Source organism: Acipenser ruthenus, chromosome 13 (genome assembly GCF_902713425.1).
Source record: "Acipenser ruthenus chromosome 13, fAciRut3.2 maternal haplotype, whole genome shotgun sequence".
In the NCBI taxonomy this organism is placed as follows: domain Eukaryota; kingdom Metazoa; phylum Chordata; class Actinopteri; order Acipenseriformes; family Acipenseridae; genus Acipenser; species Acipenser ruthenus.
In genome coordinates this window covers 11,768,070-11,786,410 of record NC_081201.1, presented here as the reverse complement: position 1 = coordinate 11,786,410, position 18,341 = coordinate 11,768,070, and the positions used below count along the sequence as shown (strand labels likewise).

At 38.6% G+C, this 18,341-nt stretch overlaps 2 protein-coding genes across 3 annotated transcripts in view; one reads left to right on the top strand and one right to left on the bottom strand.

Moving 5' to 3' along the window:
• LOC117418285 (ubiquitin carboxyl-terminal hydrolase 22) overlaps positions 1–18,341 on the top strand; it is a 104,466-nt gene continuing 86,125 nt past the window's right edge. Inside the window, exons 1-2 of one of the 2 annotated variants that reach the window (XM_034031182.3) lie at positions 1–870; positions 2,392–2,424. In XM_034031182.3, coding sequence (XP_033887073.1) covers positions 751–870; positions 2,392–2,424 — 153 coding nt within the window. In that variant the 5' untranslated portion in view covers positions 1–750. The remainder of the gene's footprint in view (positions 871–2,391; positions 2,425–18,341) is intronic. The other variant, XM_059035678.1, reaches the window with a different exon arrangement.
• Positions 13,493–14,930, bottom strand: LOC117418111 (abl interactor 2-like). The gene is made up of 2 exons (XM_034030717.2): positions 13,962–14,930; positions 13,493–13,500 (listed from the first exon to the last, which is right to left on the bottom strand). The coding sequence occupies exons 1-2, from the start codon at positions 14,878–14,880 to the stop codon at positions 13,493–13,495; spliced, it is 927 nt and encodes a 308-aa protein (XP_033886608.1). The 5' UTR covers positions 14,881–14,930.

The following is an 18,341-nucleotide window of genomic DNA, read 5'->3' as shown; positions in this document are numbered from 1 at the left end:
TCTGTTTTGAAGAGCCGGCGTGAACAGTCTGGGCCGCTTCCACAGGAAATCTCTCAGGCAACTGAGAACGCGCAACTACAATCGGAAATGACGCAGTGCCTGAACTCACGGAACACCCAAACCAGCGCGTCTGTGAGAACCAGCGCTGTAACCCCGGCCGCTGATAGCAGTTTAGTGAAGGGCGGGGTACTTCTTGTTACTAACATGATATCCCCCCTCACCGTGACCTTAGGAGCAGCTTTGTGTCCAACGAGTGAAGAATATAGACGGGTTTTCTTCACTGTGTGACATTAATTTTTGATTGACATTTCAAAGGATTTACTGAGTCTTTACCGACTGTTCGTATCAACCAACAGATCCTCAAATTCGTGGAAACGCCTCTAAATGGGAAATGATGCCGATGGGAGCCAATACAAATTTGCCTGTTTCTACACAAGGGCGTGTGTTTAACGGGAAACGACATCACCGCCGGCCAATTAGGACCTATCAAATCTGTCGGCGGGCGGGACTTGTAACGCTCGCGGTGTTCTGTTGAATTCCATTGCCGACCATTAAAAGAGCCAGGAGAGTGGCAGAGTGCGAGACAGATAGAGATATTTAAAGAGACAGAGATTAATTTAAAAACGGATTAATTTGAAAACGCAGGCACCGCGGATTTCGGCTGGCTGCCCCTTTAAATAGGAACCCATTCTGGATAATTCTTACTAAACGTTTTATTATATAAACAATAAAGTGAATGTTGTTTCTGTCATGAGTCCGGCCGGGTGCTCCCATGTGAATAGCTATAAGGTGGATAATTGGAAACAGAATCTGCGAGTCATATACCAGTGCTTTGTTTGGAGCGGGACTGCCGAAACCAGGAAACGAAAGGTAAAAAAAATACATGTATTTTATTCTACAGTTACCTGTATTTCATCACACAGAGGCAGCGTGTATGCAATTTATATATACACAGCAGGTCCATAAATTAAACTGGTAGCGCCGGCTTTGTGTGGTGGACTTGTACAAGGATTGAGTTGGGTATTTAAACTAGATATCGGAAGATACACAACTTGAGTAGCAAAACGTACAGCATGTATTCTCCCAGAAGTCGTACACACACCTTAGTGTTTTGCTTCCCGGGATATATAGCTGTGAGTACGCAGTAAATGCAGTCATTGCACAGAAGGATCTTCAAAATAGCAGTGCTTTGTGGGAAAAGAGTCCCAGTAAACGCAAAGGGAAAATGTAGTTTTGCGTTATGTTATGATGTCCAATGTATTTTCACATGTAAACCACGTATTGTGGATGTTATATATATATATATATATATATATATATATATATATAAAACGTGTAGTCCAGCCAGAATGGTTGCTTGCTTAGTGCGTATGCACAATACAATACTGCACTGTGCTACTGCCACCACAATAGCCAGTCACTCTTCCAACTTCATCGTTTTTGTTCATAACTAAGTAGGGTGGTGGGGGTAGGACTGCTAATGAAAACATTCCACTGCATTACCAGCAAAAATGCAACACACATACATATGTATATATATATATATATATATATATATATATATATATATATATATATATATATATATATATATATATGTGTGTGTGTATATATATGTCATTGTTGTAAGGTAATGAGGCTCTTTTATTTTCTGGTAGTGAAACCCCCTCGCACCAAGACTACAGAGGATAGCTGCAGTGCTAACTCTACTTTAAATTTCAACTGCTCATTGTTTACCAGTATACAGGCCATGCAAACCAAATACAAGAGTATAGCCAGACTTTAGCCAGACCTGCCCCCCCCCCCCCCCAGGCAGTGAAATGCACATCGAAAGGCCCTTTATGTTACTTCACTTTGTTTGTAATGTCATCGGACCACCAACCCGTTTGAACACACTCCCAGCTATCATTTATCTTGAACTGCTCATCTGTGCGTTTTTGAGTCTGTGTTGTTACTCACACTCAAGCCAGGGTGAGGGTGAGGATGTGGATGTGGAAACCTCTTGTCCTTTTCACTGTGGTCGCTATGTCTCGCATATTAGCCAATTTCAACAGGGTGTTCCGAGCTGTACACAGGAAGCATATACTTGGTATACCACTGGTTCCTTGTGTTGACTGTGTGTTCCTGCACTATGTCCTTAACGGTAATGATTGACCATAGGAGTCTTTCTAGGTCTTTTTATAATGCGTCCTTTAGGTACCAAACCTACATAAAGTTAGATGTCATTCTAACACAGTGAATGAATATACTGTTCTGCAGCATAACTTGTGTTTCCATAGAGAGCAGGACATTTAACTGTTAAATACCTGTAGGTTTGATGCATGTGACTTCAAGTCTGTCAAAGCCTGTCTTTTACAACTGTTATACATTTTTATTTTGTTGTGATAATAGGTGCTTCAGAAAGATGCTGGATGGACAACAATGGTGAGTGCTATCATATGTGTATTCACATAACAGCTGTGGCACAGGGACCTGCAGTGCTCCCCAGCCCTGTCCTGCCTATGTGCCACAATCCTGCCCTTGAGGGAGCCCCGTCTAACCCAGAGATGAGACGGTATCCATAACCATCCAATCCTTGGCCTTTCTCTTGAAAGATTCATTGCCTGCAAAGTGTTCGTTGCATTAACCCTTCTGCTGCTGTGACACAAACATAATTTCCTGCTTGTGACCTGTTTTACATCGCATGATTATCTAATGTCGTATTCTCATTCTAAAAAAAAAAAAATCATATTCCATGCAATAGCAACCATTTCAGATTTCAGGCTGTGCTGCACACTGCACAAGGGTTATGTTTAACATCTTCCTAGATGCTGTTTCCTGTGCATGCTAAACCATCACACATTGTGTTGCAGTTTTGTAGTCATTGCTCATGATCTGTAGATTACTGCCTGAAAGGGCTCCATTTTAGTTATCTAAATGATGCCATCTTCTAACTCTGACGTTGTTCTTATTGACTTCACTAAATATAAGACGACCACAGTCGAGCAGCAGTTTAAAATGATGATATTTGACACTGCAAGAGTGTACAAGTGGTGGTTAAGCCGAGCTGCACTCAACATGGAATCATCCTACTGACTCAATGTGTGTTTGCGTGTTTGTTGTTGAACGAGTTGGCCATGGGAATTGAATTTAGAGACTTAAGTTTCCTGCATACATTAACAGACTGTTCTGTATCTCCCCTATCCCTGTAACTATTGAAATGGAGGGTCATTCTGAATCCTACACAGTATTTTGATCCCGAGACTATATAAGTGAAGGCATCATGCATTCAAAGATCCAGTACTAAAAAAAACAACATTCTGTGTATGATTTTCAAATAAATATTCCAACATCCATTTAAATTGAATATAAAGAAAGATGAGAGTATTTGACATCTCCCCCCTGGGCCAGATATGTAGACATTCAGGTCTTTGCAACTTGAATTGGAAGATTCGCTGCTATTTTAAAATGTGTTAAATTATATAAAGTGGCAGCTATGTCTATTGCATCACCCTTTTTTTAACAAATGTAATGAACTGTTCCAAGGTTCTTTGTAAAAAGCTAAAACAGATTGTTTTGGGTATGGCGTCATTAACTGAGAATATCCTAGCCCATATGTCATCAGTGCCAGCCACTGAGGGGAAGAACCCACAGAGACCCCTTGTAGCAGCCACTGGCTTGTATTTAAAAATATATGTCAATTAAAAGAAAGAAAAACAATTTATATAATGTTTTTCATGCTTTTTTTTATTTGGTGAAAAACCATTGCATGAAATTGTATTGAAACAAATGCTAATGGTAAAACGTTAGGAATTTCTGGTTAATGTAATTTCCATGGCCACCACTCCATATAATGAAGCAGTAATACATGTGTTCCTTTTAAGGATCTTCCAGCTTCTTTGCAGGGTTTTAAAGCTGGTCCCAGGGCAAGGTTCAGGATCGCATGGGCAGACACAGGTGGGAGGGGCTCACATGTCCAGTATTGAAAGAAACACAATTTTGTTAACATGTATTTATATTTGAAAACTTGATATCTGGTACTGAGCTTGGTTACAGAAACCTCTGTTTGATATCAATGCTTTCGGATAGTGTTGCACTTTCTTGATCACTTGCAGGGTGAAATTGTTTCCACCCTTGCAATGGCTTCTTGCTATACCTGTCAATACCCAATCACCTGCTTCCTCTATTGACAGAACGCTTTCTGCTAGTAACATTCTATGACCAAGAGGACACTGCCTAGGTGAAATCACCCAGGAAGTGCATGTATAACTTATTTCCTGTGAAAAAAAGGAGAATGAAACTGTCTGATATTTAACCTTTTTACGTAGTAACAGATATCACATTTCAAATGAAAATACATGTTTGCTGTAACATGTGTTTCTTTCAGGTGGAATAGAATCTTTGAGGCCTACATAGGTAATGGAAGATTTCAGGACATTTTTAGCTACAAATACTGTAAGCGTGGGTTGTGTAGACAAAATGCAACGTGTACATTTTTGCTGGGATGGACAAATCTATTTTCCCTGCACCCAGATATGTATTGCAATTAATTTTCATAGGTATTTGTCTATTTATACCTTGTTGAAATTGTTAGATGCCAGAAGCCAGATCCATTTTTACAAAATGAAATTTAACTAATTGCAACAAAGCAAATTGATATCTTTGCATAGTACATCCAAGTTGAGGCTGCAGTATTTTTCTTTTGAATGGATTAAAACTTGCTATACTGCTGTTAATGGTAATTCCAAACTGTTTAGTTTACCAGTTCTTACTATTTCTGGCACGTGTAAAAGATAATTTGACGGTATTTAACTGACATCTGGAAGGAACAGCCCTCAAGCGCTTGGACTGTAGCCATATGCTCACAAGCAGTGCTCTGCTGTTTACTCCCAATACAGTTAAATCATCACATTAATAACCCCCTTCACAACAACTGCCTAATGAAAAACGTAGAGGGAGTGTTGCAGTTTGGATTGTAGGTTAAAGTCTTTAATTGTTTTATATGTTCAGTACAGCACTACAAATCCATTCTGAATTGGGCTCTGTTAAAATAATTAAATGTCATTGCTGACATAGAACTGGGAATGGAACAGAAATGGCTATAATTTTGTATAGGCTAGCACAATTGGCTGTCCTTTTTCTAATGCCCATTGTGAAGAATACAGAATTAGTTTTTCCCAGCACTTTAGTAGCTTTGCCTCTGATATTATATGTAAGATCTGTTTTCTAAGAGAAAACCAGGATAGGTCAGCATCTATGTAACATCATTTTCAGAGTTTGGAGACATCAGTAAATCTCTGTTAAAAATGGTGTGGAGCTATAAAAGCAAATGGCATTTCTTGTGTATATTAACTGAAACAGAATATAAATTCGGTTAAAATTCGAACTCAAAGCAGATTCATACTGTAGAAACCTTAAAGGGAGAAAGGTTGGCTGGTCACATACTGCAGCATTAAGCCTCCTTTTGAAATTCTATTGCAGTCATCCACACACATCCCTGGAGTAGCACAAGGAATGGAATCTTGTTTTCAACTTTGAGAAACAATGTAAAGCAGGAACAAAGTATTGTGTTTGATGTAAGGTAGCAGTAAAGCATTCTCTTTGTTATGCAGTACAGTTCAGGATCTGAGTGGTATTTATATGGCAGGATAAACTGCAGTGCAAATCTGTCTGAAACGGGACACTTTGTTTCTTTTATTGGTGACATGTTAGTTTACTCCAGACTGTAGATTGACTGGACAGGCTTGCATCTCCACTGGCAGAAGATTTGCTATTAATGAGAATTCAGAAACCTATAGGGCGTGGTTCCTAACAGTTTTCCTACGGACCACTTGCCACACACTTACATGTAGAAAGTAAAGTATTTATGTAACGTTCCTAACTTCATGAGATTCCTGGGCTTGAATCTTCGCTACCAATTCATCAAGGAGTATTGTCATTTTGCGCATTGAAAGTTGCTGATGGCAAAGTTCCTGTTTTCTTTTGTTTAAAAAGGTGTTTTTTTCACATTCTGAATGCTTTGTTGTCCGCTTTAGTGCACCGGGGTTTGAGATATGTCCTCAATCACTGCAACAAAACAAGTGCTCTGGCTTTTCTATTCCGTACAATGTGGGCAATAATCCTTACACTATTGGAGCACTAGAGCAGACGTTTTGAAAAGAGATTTGAACAGATTTTAAAGTTCCAAGGGTAAAAGTTGTCACGATGTGTGACTGGGTCATGTCCTGGCCAAGCTGTTACCGACAGGAAGAGAGATTCAGAGACCCAGAAAATCTGCAGTGAAGCACTAATGCACACGTTTAATAACAAAACAGTTTAAACACAAAAGACAGGAACAAAACAAAAGGCACGGTAGCTAAAATAAACAAGTTTAACAAAACAAGAGACACACTTTCAAATTCAGTGGTTTCAGGCGGAGCCGCTGCTTCAATATCCACGGCTTCATGAAACTCCCCAGAACACCAACGGTAATTCTTAAACGTATTTCACCACACACGAAACACCTACCTCCACCTCTCGCCAGCATTAACTCTAATCCTTACCTACCCATATCGATACCTACGGTATATCATGGTACCAAAATCCGACAATACCTAATATCGGGGTAAAAGAAAAATATCAAAATGTCGTGATTTTTCGATATTATTATTATTATTATTATTATTATTATTATTATTATTATTATTATTATTATTATTATTAGCTTTTAAAACAAAACCCTGTAATTCTGTGCTTTAAAAACAAGATGAACTAAGCTGACTCATTTCAGCTTAGCAGAAGTGACCAACTACCCTGCATGTTCTGGGAAAATGTAATTACTGCAGCAGTCATGGCGAATGCCGGAGAGAGAAGCTTGGTGTGGAACTATTTTGGATTTCAGCCAGATGGCAAAGGCAATCTGGTTGAAGACGGACAATCAAAATGTCTAAAGTGTTTTAACACTAGAACCACCGTAAAAAAAACTGTAAAAAAAAATACAATTTTTTTTACAGGAGAGGTCACTTGGTGCAGCACTGAATCCAGGTTGAGCTGCTGCAGCCTGCTGCTTTGCAGTTTTCTGATTGAAATGTTTCTGCCGAAGCAGTGTATCTAGCTTCAAGATGAAAACTCTCATACTGATATTTTCCCCGGTGCTTTTCTTGTACAAAACGAAGGAATTGATGGCTGCCAGGTCCAGTAGAGATAACAACAGGCTTGTATATAAAAATAAAATAGAATATTGTAGGTTATATTCAAAATAAAAACATGTATTGTAAAAGGCAGTCAAAATGACTGCTTTGGCAGTTCTAGGTGGGCGGGATTATAATTTCATTATTTTTGTAATCCTGCCTCTCAAACGCCATCAGGGTATTTAATACATGTATTTAGGAAAAGTCATAAACGGACAACCGCATAACTTTCAGACACGCAGAGTAATTTAAATTTCAAAACCTCGAACTGTCAAAATGACTGTCGTGGCAGTTCGAGTGTTAAAGAAGTGAAAAACAAGGGAGGAAACGCCACCAGTTTATTTAGACATCTTTGAGATCGCCACCCCGATCTCTTTGCCGAAGTTTACTTTTTTCTTTTACTGTAGTTTCTTCAGTTCTTTTAGTTTAAGTGAGTGAATCCCCAGTGTGTGTTACTTATATAAAAAAGGCACAGCAAAGAAAACACGTAAAACAGGAATGCGCTAAAAGCTGATCAAAAGGGAGTTTGTTAATGCTTGTTTATTTCGTCATTACAGTGCATTTGCTACAAGCTGCAAAAATATACTTTGCAGACATGTGTCATTAAAACTACCTCATGTCAAAAATGTTAGCAATGTTTTTATATTCGTTGGATTTTGTGGTAATGTATTTTGAGTTTTGAATGGTTGCATGAGCGGTGGAAAGACCAGGATAAATACAGACTTCATTGCTAGTATATCCGTTTCCCTACAGATAACAGGATCATTGTGATGCTTCACCTGCAGAGGAAGAAGCTTCCAAGTCCGCCAATGCAGATGACTGCAGGTTCTGCATGAACGTAATAAAAAGCACTTGCAGTTTACTATAATAGCCAGAGTGGTTGTCTTTAGTCTAATTTACTTTCTTTGCAAGATTTTTAATAAACAAACAAGCATGATGGGCCAAATGGCCTCCTCTTTCTAGTAAATGTCTTATGTTCTTATTTAAGGTTGTTTTAGATGGAGACATTTGGCTTGAATACGCTTAACAGAATTCTGTTCTAATAGCACTAAGAGGAAGGCATCTACACAAGTAGCCTGTTTGTTTTAGAAATGTGGCATTAAACTGGCTTAACTTTTTTGAATTTTTCACTGTTGAATTGCGTATGTTACAAGCGTTTTTAGTATTATCAGAAGCAGTTCTTTGTCAGAAATATGTTTATCTGCTGAACTAATTTTATTGAATTATTTGGAAATGGTGATTTTCAAAATAAAAATTGTAAAATGAGCTCTGTTTTAAATTAGGAAATGCAACGTTTGTGTGTATTCCCTAATGTAACACATTACTGTGTTAATGAAAAGAAAAAAAAAAGTTTTACAGTGTAGTCTAGTGTAGCATTTATACATATTTTACTTTCTAAAAGATTTGTACAGTATAAGTTCATGGATGTATTATGCTGTTGTACTTTAAGAAAAATAAGAAATGTTGCAAACGGAGACTTGGCCCATCTTGCTCATTTGATTGTTTATTGGTACAAGCAAGAACCTCATCAAGCCATTTATTGAAGTAACCGTGTGAATCAGCTTCCACAACAGTCAGTCTTTTCATTTTCATTTATCGTAGGAGGCTAGAAATCCTAAGTAGAAGGACCAGCACGGGTGCAGGAGGCAACGCCCCCCACCGAAAAATAATTTTGGGGTTTTGCAGGGGTTTAAAACTGCATATTCTGGGCCTAAATATGTGCCTTAATAGGGCTCCAAATTTCAAAATAAGTGTATTACTTTGTTCATTTTTTATGATTTTAGGCGCCCAGATTTAAAGGGCATGGAAAAGTTGCTTATATGTGTCCATGAAAAGTAATTACAAAATATATTTTTTTATATTACATTTTTAAAACCACAACTTGTCTTAGCACACAGTAAATTTCAAAGTAAAGTTAACATATTTAAGCAAAATCTGTTTTTGTTTTGCAATAATTTATTACACACAAAAAAATGGTGAAAGACAGAACCAGACACCAATGAAACAGAGAAATTATATTTCAGCCACAAAAATAAACAATGTCACTTTATATAGATACCATAATACAGAGACAGAAGAGAAATGTCAAACAATTTCTAAATTAAAAACATAAGATGAGAAGCAGTATTAATTGGTAGTAATTTGAATACAGAAAAGGTAAGCCATAAGCTGTGTTTTGTTTTCTACCTCCGGCTATTCCATTTTTTCTTTTGCATTTTATACAAAAAAAAATGAAAACTAAAACAAGACCAGTTTTAAGTTTCTGAAAATATTCATGGAACCAACCAGACATTTATTTTTAGATTCTGAGTATACGTACTATTATTTCATATTATCTACTGAGTCAGAGAATGCGCAAGTGCAATAATGAATAAATGAATTAAAGAGCTTGCGAGAACTGCAATTTCAAACACTTTTTGACAGTTTTCAGAAGTTTGTTTCTGTTGCAATTTCTGTGATTTCTACAGTAAGTTGTATTTTTGCTTTTATTTAATATGTTATGTTAACAGTTGCTTGATTGAAATAAATACAAGTAACAGTAAATAATGTATTGACATTAGATTGTATACCATCTATGTAAGACTTTCACTATGTAATACTGTTGTAGCTCAGTTTTGCCAGAACGTGTCGCCACGAGAGGCACTGAAATCGATGAGCCAACTATACAGCTGGTGAGTGTGTAGGAGTAAAAAGTTTCAAAGTGAAAGCAAACGCAGAGTTAACCCATTAATGCCTACATATTTTATACTGTGTGTCTGTTTTGCACCATGCCTTTTAACACCTTAAGACTGAATGTGAAGGAATTTAGCAATTTCTATTTTTTGCATTTGGAAAAGCACATTCTGACTCTTGAACTTGACCATTTTCAATTATTACTACTATGCAGCAGTCCAGATAAGCTGCGTACCTGCCATTTTTACGCATTTAAAAATCTGAAATGTGCACTAAATAAAAAATTAATGCATAAAAATAAGCATATCAATTTAGCTGCACAGCTTGTCTGCCTCCCCTAAAACTTCCACTCACAACTACATCTCCCAGAGCAAAATGTCATCACTTACAAGGAAACTGTACACAAGAAAAACCCACCCAACAAACATTATCCAATCTCTGGCTAGCCGGGTTGTCTTTGCAGCCAATCACAGTAAGAATAAGAAATTCAAAGCTATCAGGTTGAAGCGTAAACACCCAGTCCAGCTACAAATCCAACTGGAACCGTCGTCCCACGCAATCGCTAAAAAAGGTGCCTATAATATTAAACAAACTGTTTTATAACTTAATAAATTTCCTTATTTTATTTGTCTGTATGGCTTTATATTGAAGTTTTAACATGTTCACTGAGTTTATTAATTTAATGTTAAAATAGAAGTTCTGTTTCTATGCTATCTTCAAAGTCATATTGGCTGTGGTCAATAAAGTGAATATGAATGGCTGTTGTCACTGATTTTATTTTAATACAAAGTTTTTGTACAGTATCTCAAAGTAACACTGCAGTTAAAATGGAAGGCTCTTTTTTAATGCCTACCCCATTACTATTAAAGATTGTACAGTATTTATCCAGATTACTCATGATGACTTCAAGGTAATGTTGCATTTTACCCCCTGAAAATACATTTTACTCTCAGCGTTAAAGGTTAAGTTACTCCCAGACCCAAAACCTTATCTGGAGCGCTACTATGATGAATATGATTTTTTTAAATTGTTAGCTCATTTTACCAATTTTATTGTAAGTGCTTTGGTAGCTTTAGCAACAAATATACATTAATGGGTTAAGACATTTTGTGTTTGTTATACATTATATTGTAAAACATACAAATATGCACAGTTAAATCAGTAAAGAAGAATTTAAGCTGCTGACAACAGTAGTGGTGTAACTTTGGTTTCAAAAGTGAGGTGGGGGGGGGGCAGTTTCTGCAGCTGATGCATGCATAAAGATTATTCTATCTGAAATAATGAAAAAGTGAGGAGACATGTCCCCCGTGCCGTGACTGTCCCCTGTCCCCAGTCCCCCCCGTGTAAATTACGCCTGTGGACAAAAGGATTCAACTGACGTCACAGAACATTACTGGTATGTACTGAAATACTAAAACAAGACAGCGCTTTGTTTATATTCAAAATAGCAAACTGGTTTTCAACAAAAAAGGGAAGAAAAAAGATTCCCGTTTTTTTTTTTTTTTTTTTTTTTTTTTTTTTTACTGGAAATCTGGTAACCCTAGTTTTGATGGCAATGAGAGCACTCAAAAAGAAGATTCAATGCATAAGCTTAGTTACAGCTACTGAACTTTGGCAATAAAAATTATGAATATATCTATAAGTTGTGGCATTACTCACCTTCACTGTCCTTTGTTTTTTTTTTGGGGGGGGGGGGGGTTCGGGTAAATTCAATGATTGATTCGATAACCGCTTCATCGCTCGGCCTTCATCACCAACATCACTTGATACTGATTGGTCCATCGCGATTCACGGTGTCCATGGAAATATAAGTCAGGAAAACTAAATGCCCTCAGAGAACTAATGTTTTACTGGACTTACATACGTAATGAATTTTGGAAATTGCCGCTATTTTACTGAAAGCAAATAAACATTTTGAATACTATTCACTGGAACATATGAGCATTTTAAATTTTTTTTTTTTTTTTAAATAACTATTTTAGGTGGCTCGTCTGGAAAAGTAGACACCGACGTAGCCGGGCGCCAGCTGGAAATGAGAAGGCTGGTCCACAATCTGCAATCTCAAGGGCAAACGAAATGCCCTAAGAGAAGGAATGTTTTACTCAACTTACAGATTGCCGCTATTTTACTGGAAGAAAATAAACATTTTGAATACTATTCACTGGAACATACGAGCACTGTAAAAACTTTTCTTTCTTAAATAACTATTTTAGGTGGCTCATCTGGAAAAGTAGACTGTGATGTAGCCGGCTGCAGGCTGGAAATGAGAAGGCTGACAGTGTTTCATTTTTTCATTCCTTGCTCACATTTTTAGCACTTCTAAGATACCCCTGTATGTAAAACATCTAGTCTAGTTGTAAAAAGTCAGCTTCAAGGGAAGTATTTCTGTGTTATTTTGTTTTATATATGAATTAAGAGATTCCTTGTAATTGGAGTATTTGAAGCTGGCCGAAACGCCAGAGTTCTCTCTTTATATGCAAGAAATAAAGTCTTTTACATTTGAATTTTATAGTCAGTGGCAATGACCTTTGAATATGTTGGAACTTGTTTTCACCATGTGAATATCATGGTATTGTGTGTGGTATTGTATCGAGGCTCCCTAAATGAGGTGTCGCAGAACACTAGGCTGCTTTTGCAGGAAGGATTTTAACTTCCTCCCTGCCACCCAATGTTCCCCCGACATGCATACACACCTGTGCACCGGCAGGGCTTTCACCCTGCCACACTCCCACAGGATGTTAGTGAAATTACAGGTATGTTATTTAAACAGATGTAGCAACATGTTACTCTTTAATGAAACAACCCCTACTGATATTGCACACCAACACATCTCACTGCAGTAAGAAAAACAATCTGTGTATGTGGAGCACCTTCCTATCCTGCACTCTAACATACTTTGAGTAGTTATTTGAGGGATGCAGGGGTATATAGTGGAGGCAGCTGTACACTTCAGGTTTTATGTTTGTCTACAGCAATGCATATACAATTCTAATGAAACTTAGGGGGTACACGGAGATCACTGTCCGTGTGGCAAACTTATGTTCCTTCTAAACCAATACAGATCTAATTTCTTTTAAATATAGGTTTGTTTAATCTGATTACCGGTTTAAACTTAATATCAGAAACCCTACTCACAGTCATAACTATTAGCACATGGTATTCTTACTTTTGGTTTAAGCCATATGTCCAAGCAGTCTTTATTTTACTTTATTGATGGAGTGATTTTATAACAAACTGAATAAGATCATGAGCAGAAATGTTTAAAGTGGCGTAGCTATTTGATTCCTAAATTAAGGACATTTGTTAATTACTTTGAAACAACTGTCTAATTATTATGAGCAACTCTAAGCATAATGAGCACATTTTGTTAAATTCAATGTTAGACCCGCCTCCTGCAGTCTCCCAACATCTACAAGATCTGCAAGCTGTTTTTAGCAGACTGCAGGAGGCGGGTCTAACATTGAATTTAAAAAAAATGTCGCTTTTGTCGTACTGAAATTAAATTTTTAGGTCATCTGGTGAATGCCATGGGTATTCACGTTGATCCTGAGAAGACTGCTGCTGTTCAAGATTTCCCAGTTCCAACAAACCTCAAAGCTGTACAACGCTTTTTAGGCATGGCAGGTTGGTACCACAGGTTTGTACCCAACTTTTCACAGTTGGCTGAACCTCTAAATGCCTTAAAGAAAAAAGGGGCACTATTCATATGGACACCAGCATGTCAACAAGCCTTTGATGTCTTAAAACATCATTTAACCTGTCCCCCTATTTTGGGACATCCCCATCTAGATTTCCATTTTATTGTTTATACCGATGCCAGTGAGACCGGTCTGGGAGCCGTGCTTGCTCAGAAGATGGGGCCTGGGACCGAGGAAGTCCTGGCTTATGCCAGCCGAACCCTTAATCGTGCTGAGATAAATCACTCGACCACTGAGAGGGAGTGTCTCGCTGTGGTATGGGCACTAGAAAAATGGCAATTCTACTTGGAGAACAAGATGTTTACAGTAGTTACGGATCATTCTTCATTACTGTGGGTCTTCAATACTAGTAAAGCCAACTCTAGACTCCTTCGCTGGGCATTACAGTTGCAGAAATTTGATTTTGTGGTGGAATATCGTAAAGGAAAGCTTAATGTAGTACCAGAGGCAGGAGGGGGACGGTTGGGGGGCGCAGACGGGGGAGCAGGGGCAGGTGGTGTACCAGCTGAGCCAGCAGAGGCTGGATAGACGCTGGGTGGAGATGGGGTGGGCACAGCGATGGGGATGGGGATGCCTACACTTCCGCTCCCACTGTTCTCTCGACTGCTGCTCCGGCTGCTCGGGTGGCTGCCTCCACTGCTCCCACTGCTGCTGTATGTGCGGTTCCTCTGGTTTACAGAAGCAGTTCGAACCGGGCTCTGTTGCTGAGTGGGCACCATGTTGCGTGTCGGACTCGGCACGTAGTCGTTGGGAACCACAGGAGGGCGAACAGGTTCTAGGGTTCGATAAGGAGAGTGCCGCCCAATCGTTCCTTTCCCCGACACTGGTGGGCTTGGAGGTTTTTGGGTGGGTGGGGTGGTTCTCGGGAGACCACCCATCTTCATGTTCTGTGTGCTGACCTTCACTCCATGGCCAATGTCATCGAGCATCGTGTAATCGATGGGCTTCCGGATGTAGCGCACAGGTCTCTCCGGGTTGGCGGGTGCAATGATTTTGTGAGTTCTCGAGGTGTTCTTGTTGGTCGTCAGGATGCCAATCTCCCTCCTGGCCACTTTCTCTTTGTGAATGTCCACCGTCTGAGAGATGTGGTTGATGGAGGACTCCATGCGGCGCAGCTGGGACGCCTGGATATCCAGCATCTGAAGGACATTGTTGGCTAAGGTGTTTATCAGGTAGGCAACGCTCGCCAAAGACTGGGTTGTGTAATTTTTGGTTTCTTCTAGGGCTCTGTGTTTATCTACAGACTGTATGTAGTTGTTCTCACAATAATCTGCGACTCTTTCGAGATTGGTGTAACTGTCGAGCAAGGCTCTCCGTCCAGCCGGGATCTCCTCTTCCAACAGCATCTGTAGCTCCGCCATCTTTACATCTTTCCACACACAGCCAAACACAGCACAGGAAGCAGGGATAAAACTCCCTAAATGAGGTGTCGCAGAACACTAGGCTGCTTTTGCAGGAAGGATTTTAACTTCCTCCCTGCCACCCAATGTTCCCCCGACATGCATACACACCTGTGCACCGGCAGGGCTTTCACCCTGCCACACTCCCACAGGATGTTAGTGAAATTACAGGTATGTTATTTAAACAGATGTAGCAACATGTTACTCTTTAATGAAACAACCCCTACTGATATTGCACACCAACACATCTCACTGCAGTAAGAAAAACAATCTGTGTATGAGGAGCACCTTCCTATCCTGCACTCTAACATACTTTGAGTAGTTATTTGAGGGATGCAGGGGTATATAGTGGAGGCAGCTGTACACTTCAGGTTTTATGTTTGTCTACAGCAATGCATATACAATTCTAATGAAACTTAGGGGGTACACGGAGATCACTGTCCGTGTGGCAAACTTATGTTCCTTCTAAACCAACACAGATCTAATTTCTTTTAAATATAGGTTTGTTGAATCTGATTACCGGTTTAAACTTAATATCAGAAACCCTACTCACAGTCATAACTATTAGCACATGGTATTCTTACTTTTGGTTTAAGCCATATGTCCAAGCAGTCTTTATTTTACTTTATTGATGGAGTGATTTTATAACAAACTGAATAAGATCATGAGCAGAAATGTTTAAAGTGGCGTAGCTATTTGATTCCTAAATTAAGGACATTTGTTAATTACTTTGAAACAACTGTCTAATTATTATGAGCAACTCTATAAGCATAATGAGCACATTTTGTTAACCGTTTTCGAAAGCTGTAATTCACGGTTTGGATTATACTTGACAGATTTTTTTTTTCCTGCGATGACAATGAGGTTGTATCAGAGTTCAATTGCTTTTAAAATAGGTTTGTATCAAGGTATTATCTGAACTCGGGGCATTTATGGATTACCTCTGGTTTAATGTTTCATGATAAAGATAATCTCATGTTCAAAGAAACCTACTTCAGTAAATGCCATGTTCAGCTATAACAAATGCAGTTTTGTTTGGCTGTAAAATACAGTTCCTTGGTATTATAGGAGAGTTTAGCCTTCTGTTCTGTTCAGCGTTGTAGCATCTAAGTGTATCCTAATTTCCTTACTATGCCCTGACATAATCTTTTTGTGTTTAATGCAACTAAAAGTAACTACGTTATTGTTACATTTTGCTACCTGTCTTAAAAAGGAACCATTATTATTATTATTATTATTATTATTATTATTATTATTATTATTATTATTATTATTTATTACATATTACATAGCTGACGCCCTTATCCAGGGCGACTTACAATTGTTACAAGATATCACATTATTTTTTACATACAATTACCCATTTATACAGTTGGGTTTTTACTGGATCAATCTAGGTAAAGTACCTTGCTCAAGGGTACAGCAGCAGTGTCCCCGACCTGGGATTGAACCCACAACCCTCCGGTCAAGAGTCCAGAGCCCTAACCACTACTCAACACTGCTGAAAGATCTACTCCCCAACACTGAGTACATTCTGAAACCAAACACTGCTCCCAATGCACAAGGCTATACAGCCGTAAAACTATCTGAAACCAAACACTGCTCCCAATGCACTAGGCTACACCTGTAAAACCAGGACCCCACTCCAAACAAAATGTACGGTTTCAGCTTTGGCTTTCTTTGTGCGAAGGTGGTTTAAAACGCATCGCGACTTTGCATATTTACACGTCAGTAAAATAACAGGGCACAGGTCATCTTATTTTCCTTTTCTGTTTGGTCCCAGCTGTTGTTGCACATTAGCGGTTTCAGTGGATCTGTCTGATTTCTGCTCGCTAGAACACAGCAGTGTACAGTGCACACAGTGACAGCTCAGTCACTTTAGCCAGTAATTCATGATTCAATTCAAAGGTTTCCTTGGCTACCGCAGTATGCCAGCCAATAGCAGTTATTGTTGTCTCTCTGTTGGTTTCTATTGAGTCAATAACAATGTGTTGATTCTTATCTGCCCAGACACTTCAGAAGTAGGAAATAGATCAATGTATAGTTAATGTCAAAGTCAGAATGCTGTTTCAGGTTAAAAGCAGCATAACTAAGAGTATTTAAAATGCATATATTCCAGCATACTGCAACCTGGAATGCTACAGCTGTGCTCAGGTGCTCAGTATGCAGCTTTACATTGATCCATTGAAGTTCTTTCTGCAGTGCCCTTGAATTCTGTCTTATGCTTACAGAATATATACTACTGCATCAGAAATTCAAAAGGAGAATACTAATGTTAAATATCAAACTAGGCTTTAAGTAAGGTAACTAATGTACTACCTTTTTCCATTTTTATTATGGAAACGGCCGTTACCGTCTGTATATCATAAACCTGCATTTGTATTTTAGGAGCTCACTCAAACTGCGCTCCCACTGGCCCACTTGACCTACACAAAAATGTCTTGACATGGCTAGCACAGCAAAAACATTTAACATAGGCGCAGTTTACATTTTACAGAGATATGTTTTTCGATTTCGTCAGGCAGCAGCTGGCAATATTCTCAAACCCACGTTCCCTCAACTGACGCTATTTTCTATTGAGATGATATGAAAAGCGTGTTCATGTGACATGTAGGGTTTGACTTGTACTGTTGAAGTGCTTTCTGATGTTCTGCATTAGCCCTAGTCCTTTTTTTTTAAATGTAACAAAGTAACTTTTTTTCTTTCTTCACAATTGTGATCTGTTACCTGTCTGAAAAATGTATTCAGATTACAGTAGCATGTTACATGAAATATGTTGCTCCCCAACACTGGAAATCACATAAACAAAGGAATAGGTTATAACTTTCATCAAAACTGTAACCCAATTTACAGGAAACAAAGTGGTAATGCTGCCAACAGCCATCATTGTACAATGGTATGCTGGAAAAAAAACATACAGTACATCTGTTCATATGTATGTCACGCATACATTATGCATTTACATAAGGAGAATTTGGGCCAAGTGAAGTGCAGGGTCATGTCACGGACATGATTGCTTATTTATAGTTTCCAAAAAGGGTGCATTATATTTAATAACAAAGTAGAATGCAGAACAAATCCAAGTCTTGTTTTTGTTGCAGATGTAGGCCTACAGGTTCTTAAAAAAGAACAAAGAAAGTGATGCACTGCAGTTTTATTTGTCTGTGTTGTCCATTGGTCAACGTTTTGCATTTGTGATGTGCCAAGAAAGTGAGAATAAACAGAATTAACAGAGCGATCCTTGCTGGCAGCGGTTTTAGTGCAGCATATTTAGTAAATGGCCTCTATGGGCCTTCATGTCTTTGAATGTATGCAATCTGAACAGTTAAAGAAACCCTAAGTGCTGCTAGTTCAGGCTTAGCTTGGGAACCTGGGAAATGGCTGCAGACAACTACCTGTCTCTACAGCTTATACAGGTCTCA